Raw genomic sequence first — 21,261 nt, 5'->3', positions numbered from 1 at the left:
GTCTGCCTCCAAATTAATATGCCTTCATTCATTCAACAAATGTTTATTGAGTGCCTGTTCTTCCCACAATTCATCTGGGGATACGGTGGTTAAGATATATGGGTGCTCCGATATATCTGCAAACAGGTGCAGAAACGTTAACTGGGCCCGATAGAGCTTTAGCCCGTAAGCATGGCTTCCTATTCTAAGTAGTTTACACAGTTTGGGATTTAAAAATAAGATCTGTTCAAAATAACATTATGCCATAATAAACTCATAAATCCAGTGAATATGTAATAATAGTAAAACAGCTAAAAATAACACTAAAAATGCAAAAAAAACTAAACAGCAAACAAGCACATGGTTTGATTATTTTTATTTAGGTTTTGAAGTCTCCCATGGTTTTTACCGTGCACATGTGTACACACACACACACACACGTACACAGAGAGAGAGAAAGAGGGAGGATAAAACTCACATCTCTCAAATAAATGGAAACCAGTAACAGATTTTTTGTCTGGGCTCCTCAACACACTGGCCTCAGGCTGTGTTGGTGTGTGGCTCAACAGCAATCAGAGGTCATAATTTCATTGGCAGTTAGCATCAGGTTTAATTTTTCTAGCATGTTACATTTACCAAAATGTCTGGTTTCAGTTATGCTTAGGCACTGACTGAATCAGCTCTGAGCAGCATGATGGCTTAAGGTACCTGAGGTTTATGGAACACATATGCTAATTGTTTTCAATCACTTTCCTTTCTAAACACAAAAATGTGTTTTCTGAAGCTGAATAACAGTAGTCCTTAACGACATTGCTTCTTTCTTACAGGAGAGGACCCTAAGTAGGTAAAAATGTCAATTTTACAAGACTGCCACCTACTGATTGACATAGTTGAAAAAATCCTCCAATTAAGGTGCTTTAAAAAAAGTATGGTTTTTCCAAAACAAAACAAAAAAATTAGGTACTCTTAAAAAATTGACATGTATCATTTTAATTGCATTTTAGGAATGTGACCAAGTCCATATAGATGATGTTTCTTCAGATGATAACGGACAGGACCTAAGGTGAGCACCCTTGAATGTGAAGTGACCATCTCCCTTTTATAGTTTAATTACTTACCTAATTAAGATGGACTTTCTGTTCGGCTAACTTTGGGCTTTTCTTGCATATAAATAGCACATATAACTTTGGAACAGATGGCTTTCCTGCTGCAGCAACCAGTGCTAACTTATGTTTGGCAACTGGTGTACGGGGCGGTGTGGACTGGATGAGAAAGTTGGCCTTCCGCTACAGACGGGTAAAAGAGATCTACAACACCTACAAAAATAATGTTGGAGGCAAGTGATTACCACCAGTACCTCAGCGGGTTAAGACAGTCCAGATACAATTCCAAAAGTACTGTACACTTTTGTGTCACACTGCTTTGAATATAATAGCTTCTATTTGGGCAGTTTCACCTCACTGGCCATTATTCTGCTGTGATTTAGTGACAGAAATATTGCACTGGAGCCAGCTGCCCTGGCTATTCCAGTCTAGTCCTGTCTCTGTTACCTAGTGATGTGACCTGGGGCAAGTTTCCTGACCTCTCTGACATTCAGTTGTCCTTTCAAGGAAGGATTAGCATCCTTCGAAGAATTAGCATCCTTCGAAGAATTAGCCACCTCTGCCCAAATCACAAGATGGGTTGTAAATCTCCTCCTACTGGGTAAATACTTGGATTAGTTTGAATCTTTTGACTTTGGTTCATAATGGCTTTAGCATGAAAAGGAAATACAGTGACTTAATAATAAAAAGTTTAGGGGTGAGGTTGGTTTCCAGCATGGCTATATGCAGATGCTGAAATGATGCTGTCGGGGAAGCCTGTGCCTTCCTTTGGATAAAGGCCTTTCTAGGTCAGTCCCTCCCAAGAGGTGGCAAAATGACCACCAGTAGATCCAGCTTTATACTCTACCAGTAGTTTGGCACATCCATGAGGGGAGGGAATCTATCATTTCCTAATAGATTCAGCAAAAGTTCCAAGACTGACTTCCACTGGCCAAGTGAATGCTGCACACCTACCCTGAGAGCCAGAAGGTGGAGTCACCTCTGCCCAAACTACACTTAGAGGAATGTAGGAAAGTAGGTTCCCTAAAAAGAGATGACTTCTGTAACCAAACTGAATAAATACTTGTCAAATGAATGGTACTATGTGAAAGATACTTTGTATACTATAAATCTGGAGGCTGGTATTCATAGTACTTTTTAAATGTTAATTATTTGCAAAGTCGAAGAAATATGTTGGTAAGGAAGTAGTTCATTATGTGCTTTTAAATCCTCAGGTCTGCTTGGTCCAGCTAAGAGGGAAGCCTGGCTGCAGTTGAGGGCCGAAATTGAAGCCCTGACCGACTCCTGGTTGACACTGGCCCTGAAAGCACTCTCGCTCATTCACTCCCGGTGAGGCTCTCTGCGAGGTCTTTGCCAGGAAATGGGCAATGCTCGTGCTTGTTCATTTTGGAGATTTATTTTTCAACAGTCTTTTTTTTCTTTTTGTTCTCATAGGACAAACTGTGTGAATATTTTAGTAACAACTACTCAGCTCATCCCAGCATTGGCGAAAGTCCTGCTGTATGGGTTAGGAATTGTATTTCCAATAGAAAATATTTACAGTGCAACTAAAATAGGTGAGCTGCTTTTCTTTTCTTTTTAACAATCAGCTCTTTTCCTTCAGGATAATAAAAATGAAAGGCAATAAATGAAACTTTTTTTCCAGAACGCTACATAGGTCAAAAAAAAATACAAGAATAATTTAACCAATTTGCAAAACTGGATTTAGACGTAAGAGAAACACAAAGCATAATACAGTAGCTGAAGTCACAAAATTTTACTTGACTGGCTAACGTTAAGACCAGGGCATTTTAGGTAGAGTAACAGCATCGATTCTGGATTATTATCATATTTTTATCCTTTTACATTTATCCATTAACAAAAATATATGATTTTCTAAGCTAAAACAAACAGCAAGATAAAATTATAAAAAGTAGAAATGAAACAACTCTAATAACAGATTTATTACTAGAAATATTTGTTTTGTTTTTCATTCAATCTGTATAATCAATTGAGTTTCCATTTTTGTTGTGGAGATTTAAAAGCTTCTTGCATGAAAGAAACATAGTTGGGAGGAAAATACTTATGAAATTTAGTTAGAATATAAATCAAGGCAGAATCAACATAGGGATAAAAAGACATGGCTCTTGTTCTCAGGGGAAGCAGACAGTTACATGACAATCCAATATGATACAAGAGTATGCAAATGAGCATTTTTTAGTTGTCTACTAGATGCCCTGAACTGTACTAAGCATTTTGCATTTAAAGTCAATCTTTATAATCTTTCCATTTTACAAATGAGGAAACTAAAGTCCAGAGACTTAAGTAAATTGTTGCAGTCAATAGTTCACAAACACAAGGCTCAAGCCTCATGTTTCTCTGATTCCAAGGTCTAGACCCCTTGCTGTATCCTACAGGGTCCTATTGCTAAGTGCTTGAATGTGCACATGACTGAGGAAGCATTCACTGCCACCCAGGAAGAGGCAGAGGCCGAGTGTCTGTGAAAGTGTGAAAGCTAAAGGGAAGAAATGACATTTGATCTGGGTATAGAAGAGCAAGTAAGAGTTCAACAGGTAGATGGGCTAGTGAGAACAATGCAAATGGACAGAGAAATTAAAATGTGTTCCCTGCTGAGGGACTTGTGAGTGGCCCTGGGTAGCTAGTATGCAGTGCTCATTAGAAGCCAAAGCTGAAAAGGTATACTTGGGTCTAGGCATGAATAGCGTTGTATATCACCCTAAGGAGAGGAATGTTATTTTAGTCCAGGGGAAGGGGTATGAGCATTCTAGCAGGTGGCAAGAAGGCTGTCTTTGGCTGCTCGACTCCATATAATAAAAAGGGGCAAAAATGGAATCCCTGTAGGTCTAACTTCCATTTGCCTGCACTTTTACACTTCCTGTGCTTCTCCTTCAAAGCATTTACTAAATGATTACTAAAAAATTACTGACTTTTATAATTATTTGTTCATAGTATGACTTCCTCATCATACTGTAATAATCTTGAGGACTGGGTTTGTCTCTCTTGCTCATCATAGTAGCTGTAACACCCAGCACACAGTAGGTATCAATAAATGTAGAGATGAATTTGTTGAATGAATGGCTGAATAAATGACCATTTATTTTGAAGAAGGCCGACACAAGATTTCTTTTAGGCACGTGGGTCAATAGCGGCACAATTAACTGATGGGGAAATCAGGTTTTATTTTTATCAGTGTTGCATTGGAAGAGACCCAGTGGGGTCTTCAATCAGTGGCAGAAAGACACAGTCAGCAGGGTGCTGATGGGATTCATCCAGGCTAACCTTTCAAGTTAGAAATACATATCTGGAGTTTGAGAATGACTGATGCTTCCCAAGAAGGGCCAAGAACAAATTGTTGGAAAATATCAAAAAACAAGAAATATATCAAATAGAGTAAAATTCCTAGTAGCCCATTATAACCAGAACTTTTATGTGCTTTCATGTTCCATAAAAATAGCAAACAGTTTAAGTCACATGTTAATTCTATTTTCATCTATATCAATTAAGAGGAATTATAATTATATTGTGTTGTAAACAGGGATTGTGGAAAAGGTTTACCAGCACATGAAAGTTGGAACAAATGCCGAAGCAGCCCATAGTACAGAAGCGGGTAGAGCTTAGGTTCTCAGAAAGAAAGCAGGAGTAGTGTATTACATAGCATGTGCATTGAAGTTTAATCCCAAATAATTTGAAAATGATAATAGGAAATTACAATCCAGTAAGCATTGTTTTTTTAATGGGCATTTTGTTTAAAATATTAAGCTTTAATTTTTTTTCAATACAGAAAAAAAATATGTGGTGGTGGAAGTAGGATTTCACCATCAAATAAGGTATATGTGGGGAATCAATGCAGAAAACCCAGCAATTTTTTTTTCTTTTGACATGGAGTCTTGTTCTGTCACCTAGGCTGCAGTACAGTGGCACGATCTCAGCCTGTGCCTCCTGGGTTCAAGTGATCCTCCTGCCTCAGCCTCCCCAGGTAGCTGGGATTACAGGCACACACCACCATGCCCAGCTAATTTTTGTATTTTTAGTAGAGACGGGGTTTCTCCATGTTAGCCAGGCTGGTCTCAGACTCTTGACCTCAGGTGATCTTCCTTGGCCTTCCAAAGTGCTGGGATTACAGGTGTGAACCACTATGCCTGGCCCCAGTAATTTTTATTGTAGGCAAAATGCTAAAGTCATAGGAGGAGATGACTGGTATCTCAGTTGGCAGAGCTATGATGACCTTTCAGACAAAATGGACTCATCAAAATGAATACTTCATATAAAACTAATAGTTAACTTCTAAAATCTAAGCTTCATTTTCTTAACCTCTATTGTGAAAAATTTCTACATGACCCCAAATTGGCAATGAGCCCAATAGGAGATAGATAGTATATAGGCAAGGATTTTTTTGTCTACCACAACTTCATCTTTAAATTACATTGAGTTTACCTTCCTTTTTCCACAAGAGGGGAACTTTGCAAAAATGCATAAGCATTTCCCTGTAAGGAGGGAAAAAACTTTCATGACATCGAAGTTTTTGGTTGTATATTTTTGCAGTGAAGACTATACTTTGCATTTGCTTCTTAAAGTGATTTAATATTTCACAGTTTAGTGGACAACTAAAGAGGCATTTAAATTGCATCTTTGAATAAGGCTAGCTCTATTTCATTGTGTCAGATGCAAACTAGAGATTTTAGTGCAAAATACAAATATAAAGCAGACATTTGTTTAAGCAAACAAGCAATTTGTTCATGTGTATATTTGATCCTTATTTGAAAGAGGTGCAGGCTTCGCTCAGCCATTCACATTTGAAAACTATAAACTGTCCCATTGTCCATTAAAATGACCCTATTGGCAGTCCAAGAGTTGGAACACCAGTTTCTTCTCTGAGAAGAAACAATGCTTGCATTAACTGTGGGAATGTGCTGACAGTGTAGCCACCACGGGAGCCCAAACTAAGTCATGACATGGGAAAGATAATAGACAGATAAGGGTATTCTATTACCTTTATTCCAGTTTTCCTCCAGGAAAGTGCTTCATTGAACATTAGATGCCTGGGTAAGGCAGGTACCAACTTGCTGCACTACCCCAAATTATCTGACATTTATTTGAGAAGGAGTTTTACAAGACTACATCAGACTCTCAGGGTCTTTAATTCAACCTGAAAATGAAGGAATAAGCTAATTCCAATGTTTGTGTTTTCTTGCTAGAACAAAAACAAGTCCAGTTATTTTTTATCATTCTCAATAGTCTTTGGATCAGATATTTTCAAAGTTTGATATATGAAAAAAAAACTTTTTAAAATCAAGTTAAAATATGTTGCCAGAATTGCCTATGTTTGAATTCAGCTTATATATAGGGGGAAAAAGAAGTCCCACTGCAAAACAGTACTTTCCCCCAGCACCCCAATTGCAATGCTGTGATTGACTAGATTCCATTTTTTAATAAATGAGTCCTTGGGAAGAGAGTATTTAACTATCAATTTCCAAAGGACAGGACACCACACTGCTAATTAATTTACTTTGTAATTTATTGTGCTGTGGCACATACAACCCAAGTGGCATAAAAGCATTCCTCTTAGAGGCACTAGTGGGGCATTCGAATCAGAGCATGAAGAAAGCATTTTATATAAAAAGTTCAAGCACTGTCACATTAGGTTACCCAAACTTCACATTTTCTACCATTTATTTTTGTTCACTAGGAAAAGAAAGCTGTTTTGAGAGAATAATTCAAAGGTTTGGAAGAAAAGTGGTGTATGTTGTTATAGGAGATGGTGTAGAAGAAGAACAAGGAGCAAAAAAGGTGAGCATTCCTAGATGGTGCGTCTTGTCTCATTTGTTTCTTCAGTCCTCAGGATTCTCATAACTGGATCATTTAAACAGGTTACACTTATCTGAAACGTGATGAATATGTGCAGTACTCTAAGCACTGAACAGGGTAAGGTAGAATTCAATAAATATGGAGTGATCTTTCTGAATAGTAGTGTGCACAAACTCAAGGGCCACAAGTGGTGTTCATAGAAGGTAGAATTTGGGAGCAGAACTGAAGTGTTGTTAGTGGTGTAGCTGTCATCCAGAGCAGAGATAACACATGTGCCAGCAGGACCTTCTCTGTACCCATGGCAGACATGCCAGGTGGTTCAAACCTTGTTACCTGAGCCTGGACGCAGCCTAAGAACCCTTCAAACATCCTTCAGAAAGCCTCTACCAGTTGGTCAAAGCTGACTTGGAAGATAAAACTATCTGCTGCCCCAGAGGACTCGATGTCTTGTTTATATCATGAGGTCCAACCTGTCTCTCTCAGGGCAGGGGGAAGGGAGTAGACCCAACTATAAATCTCTTGACTCCCGCTTTGCCCATTGCTGTTCATTATATTCTTCTGAATCTCTGCAGGTGTAATCCTATCATTTCTCTGAGCAAAAGCTTTCTCATTGTGCCTCTCATTGCATTTTTAAAAGCCAAGGACCACCTTCCTTAGCCTGGCACTGAGGGTCTCCACAGTCTGGTTACAGCCTGCCTTTCTGATCTGTCTCCCTCCTGTACCTTACACTGTAGTTGTGTCAGTCCACTCAGCTTTCCTTGACCATGCCCCACAGCTTTTCCTTCCTGTTGTGTCTCCTTGGAATCTTTTCCCTAATACCGTTCCATCATTGTCTTATTCATTTGCAAAATTTAATTCATGTACTACCTTTTCTGTTATGCTTTTAAGAGATCAATTATAATCATGCTCCCTTATATTTTAACTGAAGGAGCTGTAGTGATAAATAGCTTGGATTCTTGAGCCAGACAGCATGAGTTTGAATTATGACCCTGTCACTTACCCTTCCTGTGACTTTGAACAAGTTCTTAACCCTCTGTTGCCCTTTCCTTGTCTATAAATGGGGATAGTAATAGCACTTAGCTCATTGGGCTAGTTTGAGGATTAGATTTAGTAAAGATATATAACTCCCATAATATAGATATGTGTAAAGTGTACAACAAATGGTAGCTATTGTTATTGTTTATGTGCCTGTTTCAAGCAAAGAAATGTGAGCTTCACAGATTCAGGGATCTTACTTTGCTTGGTTTGTTGAGACTGTCTTCAGATTTTTTTATAACTCCCTAAATCTTGTCATAGTTGTACTCTGTAAATGTTTCTTGAAATGAAGAACAATTAAATATTTTATGGGATTAACCAACAGCATAATTTTCCATTCCCTTCCTTACACACTCCCTCATAGGAATCCATGTATATTTCCATAAATGATACAATATTTCAGCCCTTCTGGAATATTTCAGCATATACCAGAAATAGCATATAAGGTCACCAGATTACAGATGCAGCAGTGAGCCTAAGTATGATACATGGCCAGCCTTCCTACAGGCTCTGAAGATGGCCTAGTTTACCTTCAGTGCCTCTGAGTTCCACTAAAATCATAATCACTGACCCTAATTTTAAACTAGATAATTGCATGAATACCCATAGATACAGAATGTATCCCAGTCACAAACCTGCGTGAGTCTGGTTGGTGCTGGTAGAAACCCACACGTGACTTCAGGTCTCCTCATGCTCAATGTGAAGCAGCATTTGCCATTTAAGCAGTAGTTCTAATCTTCCCACTTCACCAATGACCAACCACTAGTGTCATTGGGTGCCTCTGTTACCTCTCTGGGCTGTCTTTATAAAATAAAACCTTTCCCAGCCTAAGTCAGAATCCTGGAGAGTTGAAGAGAATGTTTTCTGACATCCAGACTCAAGTCTTCTTTCTAGGAAAGCCTCTGGCATTCCCAAGCCATTCCTATTCAGGACCCTCCTAGTGGCCGGCAGGGCAGGGATGGAACAGATTTGTACCTCTGACCAGTATGGCCCTAGGCCAAGGTGTGAAGCCATCTCCAGGCTGGTCCTTCTCCCTCTGGTATCTACCAGAAAGTTTAATATCAAAAATTGCTAAAATGTGGCTTTCTAGCTTGTGGTAGGCAGAGAGGGATGTTTATGAAAGTGATTACTTAAAATGCAGGGAACACAAGTGAAATCCTTTGGATCTTATCAAGGTTTCTGTGAGTGAGTCCCTTCCTAAACCTTTCTGATAAGTACAATTCTTAGAAGTTTGACTTCAGTGAACACAACATGGAAAAAAACAAAGGAATTCTTGGTTTCAGGTTAGAATTGAAAGTATTGATAGGGCTAGAGTATTTGCTGTCTTTGAAGAGCAGTTAAGATTTTTTTTCTTTTTTTTATTATACTTTAAGTTCTAGAGTACATGTGCACAATGTGCAGGTTTGATACATAGGTATACATGTGCCATGTTGGTTTGCTGCATCCGTCAACTCATCATTACATTAGGCAAATGCTGACACTTCCTGGTAGATTCTAATCCTGACAGCTTTGACAAATGGGTGCTCAATACATTTTGTTGGTAGAGCGGACATGAAAACTTTATGTATTTCTGATGTAATAAAAGGTTTTAGTTAAAAGATTTTAGTTAATTTTTATACTGGAAATAGGATGAGGTTCGTTTTTGGTTTTTTGTTTTATTTGAGAAAGAGTCTCCGTCACCCAGGCTGGAGTGCAGTAGCGCGATCTCGGCTCACTGCAACCTCCTCCTCCTAGGTTCAAGTGATCCACTTGCCTCTGCCTCCCAAAGTGCTAGGATTACAGGCATGAGCCACCGTGCCCGGCCAGTTTTAGTTAATTTTTATACTGGAAACAGGCTGAGGTTCATAATTTTTAAATCTATAGACAGTTCCTAAACGTTTGCCTCACTGATTCATAGTCTTTAGAGGGTTTCCAGTTACTTCCATGTATATTATAAAGTTTTAATACTAATTTAATACACATAGAATGTTGGTGATGACAGTAGGAACAACCCAATAAAACACTTAAAATTCAAATGCTGGTACAATTCATTTACAACAGTACCAAAGAATAAATTATAAGGTGTACAAAACTATTCTATTTCAATTATTTGGAAAATCCTTCTTTGTACAAAAGTATTCTATTACAATTATTTGGAAAATCCTTTTTTTTTAACCTTCTTTCCTAGATCACTCTGATATGTGTTTTCTCAACAACCAATGAACAATTACAGAATAAAATTAAATATAGAATGGCTTAAAAAAAGATTGTTTCTACTGTTTATCTTTGGACATGTCTTTTTTTTAATATAGGGCACACACAAAAAAGAAATTAGGCAGCCACCTGCAGAAAACATACTGAATTTTTTGACCAAATGAGTCCTCCTAGCTTTCCATTTTTGTTTCATGGATGACTGTACGTGACAAGAGTCCAAAAATATCTGCTGCAAACCACTCTTTGTACCTTGAGAACTGCCTGTGTGGATGTGTAAAATGGACAAATTTTTCACAATATCTAGATTTCTAATAATCTTGCAAAAGATTCAGACGTCATCAATTTACAACAAGTTGAACATTCCTCCTTATTTTCTAACTTTATTGAAGGAGAATTTTTGTCTAGCCTTTTCAAGTTAACTAGTATATAAATAGTCGTCTTTGTATATGAGTTAAGAGACAAGGATCTAATCATTCACAAAAGATAATGAGTATCTTTAAAGTGGAGTGCTGCACAGAAGTAGAGAATACTTAATATTTAACCTATGGGAAATAATTTAGGAGAAGAAGCCCTCTACAGTTCAACAACATCTCATTTTTAAAACTACATATGAAAACTCAAGCTAAAGAAACTAAGAGATGGCTTTCTATGCTGTACGATTAATCATAATATTAGTAAGTAACAAAAATTGCTACCAAGCCAGGCTCACACTTGTAATCCCAGCACTTTGAGAGGCCAAGGTGTGTGGATCACTTCAGCTCAGGAGTTTGAGACCAGTTGTGGCAACATGGCAAAAACCCTGTCTTTATAAAAGATATAAAAATTACCCGGGCATGGTGGTGGGTGCCTGTAGTCCCAGCTACTCAGGAGGCTGAAGTCGGAGGATCACTGGAGCCCAGGAGGTCAAGACTGCAGTTAGCCAAACTCATGCCACTGCACTCCAGCTGGGATGATAGAATGAGATCCTGTCCCAAAGAAAAAAAAATGCTACCAATTATAAAGCCCTTATTATATCCCAGTCCCTCTTTTAGGCCTTCCCATCCATTTTTCTCATTAAATCCTCATAATCCTATGAAGGAATCCTTAGACCTATTTTACATATGAGAAAACTGAGGCACTGTAAGGGTGAATAATTCGGCCAAAATCACACAGCTAGAAAGTAGCTAAATTAGGATTTGAACTCAGGTATTTCCTCTGACTGAGATTTAGTGAAAAGTTTCTGCAGTCGGAGAGTGGTGGCTCACACTTGTAATCCCAGCACTTTGGGAGGCTGAGACAGGTGGCTCGCTTGAGCCCAGGAGTTTGAGGCCAGCCTGGGCAACATGGTGAAACCCGTCTCTATAAAAAGTACAAAAATTAGCCCAGCATAGTGGTGCTGCCTGTAGTCCTAAGCTACTGGAGAGGCTGAGGTGTGAGGATCACCTGAGCCTCGGAGGTCAAAGCTACAGTGAGCTGTGATGGCACCACTGCACTCCAGCCTGGGCGACAGAGTAAGACCCTGTTTAAAAAAAAAAAAAGTTTCTTCAAACTATAAACTACATTTATATATCTTAAATATGACTTGACTTACAAAAAAGAATGTACATGGTTTTTCAAAAAATTATTAGAGTAAAATGCAATTCTTCTTTCTTTTCAGGAGTTAGATATAACTATATAAGTGTCTTTTTTCCCCTAATTTTACTTTCATAATTAAAATTTTTAAAACAATTCTGATATGTGCTTTTAGCTCCTGAGCAATTTAGTTTATTAAATAAATTAATAGCAAACCGATGAAGTTCTGCACATTTGAGCACTAAAATGTTTTGCCAAATCAAAACATTTTACATTGCTTCGAAATTGATTTTAACTATTTAGCTTGTCTCTCTTAGTTTCCTGTGTCCTTCAAAATCTAATACAACATGCTGTTCTTTCCCTTGTAGAGATCTGTCGTCTCCTTAAATAATGTTCTTTTGCTAGAGATTGTTACTTTTTTTAAATCACAGAAACAAAACCCAGTAAGTAAATCTGCCAGTTGCCTATTTCGTTAATGGTCAATTGAAATCTATTCTGTCATCCTTATTCTCTTTGCCAATGTAGTCCAAGGGCTTTCATCAGTAATTTAATCTAACTCTATAATTTGTATCATAAAAAGTACCTCCTTCAAAGAGAAGAAGTTAGAAATACCTTTGTTTCGTAAAAGAACAACCTCATATTGAAAGGATCTCTTGCAAGAGTTTGTGTGAGTGCCTCTTTGTTCTTAGAAAGATTGTGGGAAGTCTCTACCTATGGAAGTCTTCCTTTGACGTATGTCTTTTGTTGTCAAAATCCACCAGTTGTTCTTTTTTTACCATAAAATTATTTGTTTCCCTAATGCAACATGGCTTGAGAGAAAATGATTAGACCTAGGTATGATTGTTTAAAAAAAAATGTAGGAAATAGTTTCCTGTACATTGACATCTAGTTTTCATTTCTAGAGTAGTAAAAGTGGCCTTGCTAATAAATTAACTATTTTCAGAGAACTATTTAAAATAAATCTCTTGTTAATGGCAAAGGGAGAAAAAATGGCAAGCATCCATTTTCTGCACAGTGAGAAAGTCTTCATTAATTATGTTCCTTTTATATGTACATTCTAAAACTTGCTGAAATCCAAGATGAAGCTGAGAACCTGATTAATAATGCCCAATTTCAAGCTTATTTAGGAGAAAAATACAAGCCACTTTTATAAAATAACATTTGTAAAGCACTTTTTTGTTTTTAGTTTAAGTGGGACATCAAGGTTATAAACACCAAGTACAGTGAATGTTATTTTTGTAAAGTCATAAATTCATTTATAGTTAATCACTTACTATATGCCAGGTTTTGAATTGGATTTCATCGTCATCCTTAAAAAGCGTACTTATGTCTAGAGGGCAAGCAGATATATAAATAAAAGAGCAACGTTGCACAATAAGTTTCATAATAAGTTCTCCCTTGATATCTTTCTTTACAATTTGAAAAGTATTTGTACCTCCATCGGCAAAACTTTCTAAATATTATACGTGCACATGAAAGCACAAATAAGTATTTTTTTACACAAATGAGAAGTATACACTTTTTTTCATACCTGCTTTTTCAGTTAATCCATCCTGGCAGTTATTCTATATCAGTCCATGAAGCTTTGCATCTCTAATGCTTTTAAGTGACTGCATCGGTATTCCATCATGTGGATGTGCTATTTAACCAGTCCTCTGGGGTGAACATTTAGGTGGTTTCCAGTATTTACTACTGCAAACAGTTCTACAGTTCATGCATGTGCAAGTGCATCTGTAGGATAAATTCCTAAAACTGCAATAATTAAGTCAGAGGGTATATGCTTTAAAAACTTTGAAACATTGTAATTAACACATTTTTAATAATTCAGCAAAATTCTACTTACATATATGTATCCACATACCCAGCTTTTTATATGGTTGTTGTTATATGTAGTCTAAAAGTATAAATGCTAAATATCAGATGAGGAAGGATGGAGGAAGGAGATTTTTGAAGTTGCTCCAGGAGGCAAGAAAAACAGGAAGGATGTGTCATTGTTTTCCCATCAGGCAAAATGTTGGTTCTGGAGACACAAAAGCATGTGCTAATTTTAGGCCTGGATACCTACTTCTCTCAATATATGCCTAATCTTGATAAACGAATCACATGCATGTTGCAGTTCCAGCTGTCATTTCTGTTAAGATTTGTGGGTAGCTCTGTTTTTGGTCCCAGGGCTTCAGCAACCTGAGAGAATATCTCTGGGTAAGTATCCCATGTTCTACCCATCTGAATGTCTGAATACAAGCAAATGAATTCAGCTATCCCAAACCAGTTGGCCCACTCAGACATGATTTGGGGTTCTTTGATTCCCACCCACCGCTGAGTCACATGAACTCTCTTCACAATATGTCTTGCATCTATTACACCCACTCCATTTCCACTGTAATTCTACCTAGTTTCTCTGCTACCAGCCAGAAACATCTTTAGTCCATCCTTCCCGACTGCTGCCCTAAATTGCTTAAAATGCCCCCACGTATTTGTGTCTCTTGGCACTGAGGAAGTGTTAGCCTCTCGCTCCTTCCATTTACAAGACAAAAGTCTAAACTCCTTAGTTAGATATTCCAAGTGCTGCTACCTTGACAAACCTCCTTAACATCTCTACGATTTTACACACCAGTCCAGCCCCATCCTCCACAGGCCAATTACTCCGCCTAACTGGGAACCCTATCCACTTCCCTTCCACCTCTCCAACTTCATCCATTCTTCAAATTCAGCTCAAGCTCAGTTTACCCTCTCCAGGTTACAACTGAGCTCTCTTCTCTCTGAATTTATCTTTTTAATTCATTCTTCATCCCTCATTGCCTTACATTGTAATAAAATTGTTTCATCAGTTATATCTTGCCTGCTGGTCAGCTCTTGGCATTGGGGATATATGTCTTTTGTGTATTACGTATCTACTGTAGCTACGGTGCTATGCAGGTAACAGACTTTGTTTTGATAATAAAGTCACAGACTTTCTTTGACCTAGAAGCAACCCTGAGTCATTTTCCCTAAACGCTCATGTTATAAAGAAACTAGGGCTTCAGGCAGACTGTGCCATAATTGAAGGTCACATAGCTAATGTCAAAGTTGAGAATATAAGCCAGGTCTCCTCATTCTAGCATGTGTTTTTCTTTTTCTCTTTTGCCACCATTTCTCTCCGATTTCATACAAGAAATGTTTGTTCTAGTGGCTAAACATTGATGCAAGAGAAAAAAAAGTTTACTTTGTATCTAGTTGTCCTGAGAAGCTTTTATAAATGCATAAAATCTTCACATCAGTACGTACTTAGGGAAAATATTATCATTGTGCAGTATTAGTTCTGATTGTTAACAGGAGTTTGACACCTCCTCTCCTCTAGACTGTCTTCTTATAGTCATTCACTTAATATAAAATGTGCATTTCTTAAAGAAGTCTACTATTTTTGTGAGAATGAAACTGCTAACTACAGCCGACATCACTACCCTGCATGCCATGAAAGAATGCAGAGGATAGAGTTGCTATCCTTGTGGGTGGAGTGTCCCCAGAGTCTACCAGTTTTCTTTCATGTACACCTAAGATTTGCAAAGTTTTCATTGTAGAACCTTTGGCACTTCTGCCCAAATGAATGGCCCATCCCCACTGCATTGTGATGAGTTGTCTGTAATATACTACAGGAAGTTTCATCCTTTGACCTCGTTTCAGGGTGCTGCTTGACCAGGTGGTTCTTATTAATACTCTGTACAGGAAAACTAAAGCCATTCGTATTTTAGTGCCAGTAAACAAGCCAACTTAGGGTTGTTTGCAGATTATCTCACCTTTCCCGATAGTGTTGAGTATGGTTTAAGAGAAAAACATGTGTTCTGTAGGCGGCATCAACCCACACACATGTACAGATGAGACACACAGCCATTGCAGTCCTTTGTTTACTATGAAATTAAATGCCCACTTTATACTTTATGTACCAAAGAAGTAGCTGGATTTTGTTTTCAGTTCCCTTTTTGATTTCTCTGAGAGTCATGGCATTCTTCAGTGCAGGATTCTGATTGCACCAATAGTTTTCAGATTTGCATTGTTAATGGTTGTAACTTGTCTGTGGGGAACATATGGAACCTCCGACAATTGACATGCAAAAGAATTTGACTGAACGTGCTCTGAAAAAAGACATTCCACTTTGCACAAGTATTTTTATATGTTTTTATGAACCTAAAAGTTTCTAGATGATTATCTGAAGCGCTTTCAGCATCCTTTGTTACATTCTGAGATAATAGTACTTAAGATCAATAGAAATACTATCTAACCCCTTTAGCTGTTGACAGGAAACTTTGAGGAAGGGCAATAATGATTAGCAAACCTAATAAGAAAAACAATTCGAAATAAAGAGAATATAAAAATAGATACCAAGTAGGTGGTTAAATAGCAACACTGCACAGTTGAATACTTGAAAACTTTTAAAATAATAGTTTTCTTTTAAAATGTGTCTAAAATGTAAAATGAATTTGAGATTAAGTAGTAAAATGAGTAGGATGCTGAATGGAACATACTTGATAAACACATAATTTCAAGTATGTTTGAGTATGTACATATATAAAAATATAGAGAAATGTTTATAGTGGTGAGCTTTGTGTAGTAGGATAAGAAATGATTTGTATTTCTTTATAGGGTTCTATATTTTACAACATGAATTTCTGTTCTAATGAGGAGGAAAGCTATAGGATCAAACGTTTTTTCTAACCCAGGTCTATGAATCATAGTCACTCTTTTCTGGTGTCTCTTAGCCCACAGAGAATGGATGGGGGCAGAGAGAGAGAGAGTTAGTTTGAACCTGTGCTATGGTGCTGATAATTTACACAGCTGAATAAAAAGCCTACAGAGAACAGGTAGGAGGCATTACAGCATATGAACTTCAGAGTCACACCTGGTATGGATCTTGGCTTCACTCCTTACCAGCTATTTATTTAAACCTCTCTGTTTCATCACTAAGCCTCAGGTTGTTGTTTTTTTTTTCTTTTTTTTTAACTAGTACAATAGTAATAGTAGTACCTCTGTCTCTTTGAGGTGCTTAGCATAGTGCCTAACACAATATCCAATAAATCATAACTATTGGGATTTATGAATTAGGAGTTTATTACAAATAAACTCCTTAGCAGGGCTTACTAGGCCCTGCATCAGCTGGCTCCTGCAGCCACTCATGTCACCAGCCAAGTCTTTCTCTCATACCCATCTAGTATGCCAACAATGAATTTCTCCATTATTTTCTGTCCCGCAATGCACATAACCATCAGAGTGTTTTTCTGAATGTTAATCCTTCATAACTAGTTCAGCTATCACCTCCTTTCAGATATTTTCCCAGTTCACTAGGCAAAGGTAATTGCCCACCTCCTACAAGATATAAATGAACACTGATGATTGTTGTGCATGTTTGCTACTCAAAATAGGGTAGGCAGTGACATATGCATCTCTATATCTTCTACACCTGACACAGTGTGCTCTGTATGAATGAATGCACAATGCTACGTCTTACAGTGTGAAGTTTCCAAGTGGAGCATCCTTCTAGAAATCTACAAAGAAATATTTAGTACTAATTTCTGGACTAGTCTGTTATCACTCAATAGCATATTAACATATATACAGATACACCAAAATAATCTTGAGTCCAGAAAGGTCTACATATTGGAATGTGGTATGTGATTTCAACAGATAATCTGAGGCAAATACATTGTTAATAAGTAATAGTTTGTATCCCAGTATGTAGCAGCTATGTGATCTACATATCAAAATGGTCATGGCTTTCACTGTTACCTACACATTAAAAAAAAAAAAAAACCCTCATTTCTGTTTGCTTCTATGCCAGATTCTCCTATTAGTCTGAAATTTTTCCAAATTTCTCAGAACTATAATTGCAAATTATACTCCAGGCACCACATTATTTTTTTGCTTAAGAATCCTATTCTATAAGGTAAACAGAATTTTGTTGTCCTGAGGGTGATGATTATCTTTCCCTTAAAAAGGTTTTGCTCATGCATTAGTACTTACTATAGTGCTTTGGAGCATTGAAAGTTCATCACATTTTCACCCTTCATGGATGATGTAACTTCTGAGTTCTTCCCCTTGGTTTATTCACATGTATCACAAACATTTCCACTTCTTAAACTAGATTTTTAGATTGAGGTTTAAATAACAACTACAAAAACCTAAAACAAAACAAAAAAACAACGTTAGATGTTCATTTAAAATGTTTTCCATATGGTAAAGCCATTTTAAGGTCAATATGAAGAATAACTGAGGGAAATAAATGGAAAAAAAACTGCTTCATATGTGAGCCACAATTAAGTTAGAAAAAATGTAAACTACTACTAACTAAGGAAAACTGCTTAAACTCATAAAGTACAAGCTTTTTAAACTTTCAGCATGGAAAACCCACTGGATACGTGAAAAGCTGCCATATTTGGCAACGTTCTTTTATTTAAAGCTTGGAATTGGCATTCAAGTCACAGTGTAGATCCAGTTAGGAAATATCCATCCCCTTCTTCAAAGAAACAGACTCTAGATTACATTTTACAACTCAGTCCAGTATTCTTAGGGGAGGATTGAGTTTGAATTTTTGTTTTAAACAGATGTGATGTTAAGATGTTAGCTGGCATTTCAATGATACTGAAAATGGGGGTGAGCATGGGAGTGGATTTCCAAAAAAGCTGGCAGGGCTGGCGCTGGGTGCTCTGTCCTCACGTGTATGTGTGCCTCTGCTGCAGCACGCGATGCCCTTCTGGAGGATCTCCAGCCACTCGGACCTCATGGCCCTGCACCACGCCTTGGAACTGGAGTACCTGTAACAGCGCTCGGCACTTTGACAGCGCACAGCTGCTCTGTGACCAGGGACAGATCCAGCAGGCCCCAGTCTCGCATCAGCGCCGGCCTCCAGAACTTAGCAATTTCTGCCTGGTGATGCGCAGTTGCTGTCAGTCTTGACCTCTGCCTTTGTGGTGAATGGAGGACCACGTCTATTTCATCAGAACAGCTGTTGACTCTAGTACTGTGAATCCAGTGAAAATAAGCCATGAGAATGTTTTAGCACAGCGTTATGTGTCTGCCACATTAACTACACGGTTCAAACCTGTGAAGAAAGGACCTGCAAACGCTTCAGTTGTTAGCATTAGCATTTTCAATGTGATATAAACAGCTTCTCCAATACAGCAAACCTAATTGCACAACAGAGACTGAAATGTGTTTCCTGAATACCAGTGGAGGAATTTTCTTGTAAAGAAGGTTTACTTTTTGGTGTCTCATACCCAGGGTAATCTGTACATCTCTACTTATTTATGAACAGACTTTTTTTAAAAAGATAAAAAAACAGCTTTATTGAGGTATAATTCACATACCCTACAATTCACCCACCAGACTTTTTTAAACATCAAATAATTGAAGAGACAATAGCATTAGAAATAAGTGAGTGATTAAAGGCCTCTGCCTCACAACATGGCAAGTACAGTACTTTGAATTTTAGCACATTGCATAGTAGTTTTAAGTATGTCTAATTTAAACGTATAATATGTACATCACTGAGACAATCATGTACAGAAAGAATTTTTGGTGTAAATTTGTAATAATGGATAATTCTTTTACATATTGTTTAGGGAAATGATATTGAAAGGTAGCAATGCCTGGATAGTGAAGCATGAGGCAGCACGTGCACAAATTCATGTGCCGTGCCTTATCTGAGTTTTCGGTATAAATATGTAGATAATGGATTTTTTTTTAGATAATGTTGTCAAGACCAAAAGCATGGATGTCAAGTGTCAGTAAGGATTTTGTTTTCTAAAATTTTTTCCTGCATCAGTTCTTCTGAGGGCCTTGATGAAATAACACAGCAGTTTCTTAAACAATTTGAAACAAAATGAGCTCTCCTACCACCTCACTTTTTCATTTCCACACTAATGTATTATATGTAACTACTTGGAAAAAATAATTATTCAAATGCTTCTTCCCACAAAGAATATAGATGATAGTAGATATATTTTATTAATAAAATGGTTCATGAATCGGAGACGAGACTAACAAAGTTTTCATGTGCTCAGAATTATTATCGTGTCTGCATTTTCTTTCGATAAAGGAAGACACACGATGCTAATCCGGAAATCAGCAAACTTTGCATTACTCCCTATGTGCGTATTTTCTCTTTCTTCCTGTCACCCTGAGGAAGGTTCATTGCCATTGTCATCACCATGGAAACAACGTTCCTCTCCACCTGCATTATGTACTACATGACAGGCATCAATCTGGGGAAATAAATAATAAAATTATCACCTTTGTCAGACCGTAACAGTTTCTCCAAAAGTGGTCAGTTTGGCTGGGCAATATTTTCTCTCATCTAACAAACACAATCCATTGTCATGAAATTACCCTTAGGATGAGTCTTCTTTAATCATATATTGGGGGGAAAAAACACCAGCTTTGACCCGAAGTAGTTGAAGAGCTACTTCATTCTTTTCTGAAGTTGTGTGTTGCTGCTAGAAATAGTCATTTGTGAATTATCCAAATTGTTTAAATTCACAATTGAATTTTTTCTTCCTTTTTGCTTGAAGCAAACAGTTGTTGACAATTTTTAACCTTTTCATTTTATGTTTTTGTACTCTGCAGACTGAAAAGACAAAGTTTATCTTGGCCTTACTGTATAAAGGTGTGCTGTGTCCACCGTTGTGTACAGAATTTTTCTTCATTAATTTTGTGTTTAAGTTAATAAAATTTATTTGTGATGTACTGTAAGCTCCCTGACCGTCGGGATCATCTTTTTCTCTTGGTTATATGAAATAGCAGGATCTTGGTTACATTAGGACACGCAAAGTCCAACAAAAGGAAGTTGTATGAAGTAACTGCAGTGATGGCTTTATCAGTCCTTTAGGGGACCGAACTTGCAGGGTAACAGCTGTTTCTTTGATCACTGTAAGTACTGATGAATGGAAAAGTTCTTCACTTCTCCAAAAATTACATAAACTAGACCCTTACTCAAATTTACCTACTGTAGAACATAATTCAGCATAAAGTGTCTTGGATTGCAGAGCACAGATTTAGCCACTTATATACCCAAGGGACAACACTATAAAGCAGTTTCATCAATAAAGAATGCCCACAACAGATACCTCTATGATTTGGTCAGATTAATCATTGACAGAGAGCTATAAAACAGCACAACTGGCTTCCTCCTGAGAATTTAATCTTAGAAACACACATTCATACATGAAAACACATGAAAATCAAACATGCAGTGCCTCACCCACTTGTCAGGCCCCTGAAGTGTATTTTTCATACACACACACCAGGTCAAGTGGCCTGAATCATGAGGTGCCTGAGCATGCCACGATACCCCAAGAATGAAAAGACTTCGGGGAAAATCTTAAAGAGAGACAGTGGTGGGGAGTAAAGGGGTTTTTAGGGCTTAAATTAAGAAAGCATAAAAAATAGGCCAAATGGAGGGCATACCCAGAAGACGAGTTTTCTAAAGCACCACCTCTAACATGACAACTCCTGGTCAAAATTTTTAATGGCTCCTCTTTGATCATGGATTTAGGGCTCAGATTTCTCCCCTTGGCATTCTAGAGCCTCCAAACACAGTCTCTATTTTCTTCCCAGCATTCTCTCTCAT

General features: G+C 37.6%; 1 protein-coding gene across 20 annotated transcripts in view; it reads left to right on the top strand.

The window, feature by feature from the left end:
- Positions 1 to 20,384, top strand: part of EYA1 (EYA transcriptional coactivator and phosphatase 1) — a 460,645-nt gene extending 440,261 nt beyond the window's left edge. For all 20 annotated transcript variants that reach the window (XM_054656818.2, XM_054656820.2, XM_054656817.2 and 17 more), the window contains 6 exons: positions 984 to 1,042; positions 1,155 to 1,315; positions 2,297 to 2,411; positions 2,517 to 2,638; positions 6,769 to 6,869; positions 18,374 to 20,384. In XM_054656818.2, coding sequence (XP_054512793.1) covers positions 984 to 1,042; positions 1,155 to 1,315; positions 2,297 to 2,411; positions 2,517 to 2,638; positions 6,769 to 6,869; positions 18,374 to 18,454 — 639 coding nt within the window. In that variant the 3' untranslated portion in view covers positions 18,455 to 20,384. The remainder of the gene's footprint in view (positions 1 to 983; positions 1,043 to 1,154; positions 1,316 to 2,296; positions 2,412 to 2,516; positions 2,639 to 6,768; positions 6,870 to 18,373) is intronic.
- The last annotated feature ends 877 nt before the right edge of the window (positions 20,385 to 21,261 follow it).

This window comes from Pan troglodytes, chromosome 7 (genome assembly GCF_028858775.2).
Source record: "Pan troglodytes isolate AG18354 chromosome 7, NHGRI_mPanTro3-v2.0_pri, whole genome shotgun sequence".
NCBI classification, from domain to species: Eukaryota; Metazoa; Chordata; class Mammalia; order Primates; family Hominidae; genus Pan; species Pan troglodytes.
Note: the sequence above shows the minus strand (reverse complement) of the source record. Positions and strands in the feature narration are given on the sequence as shown.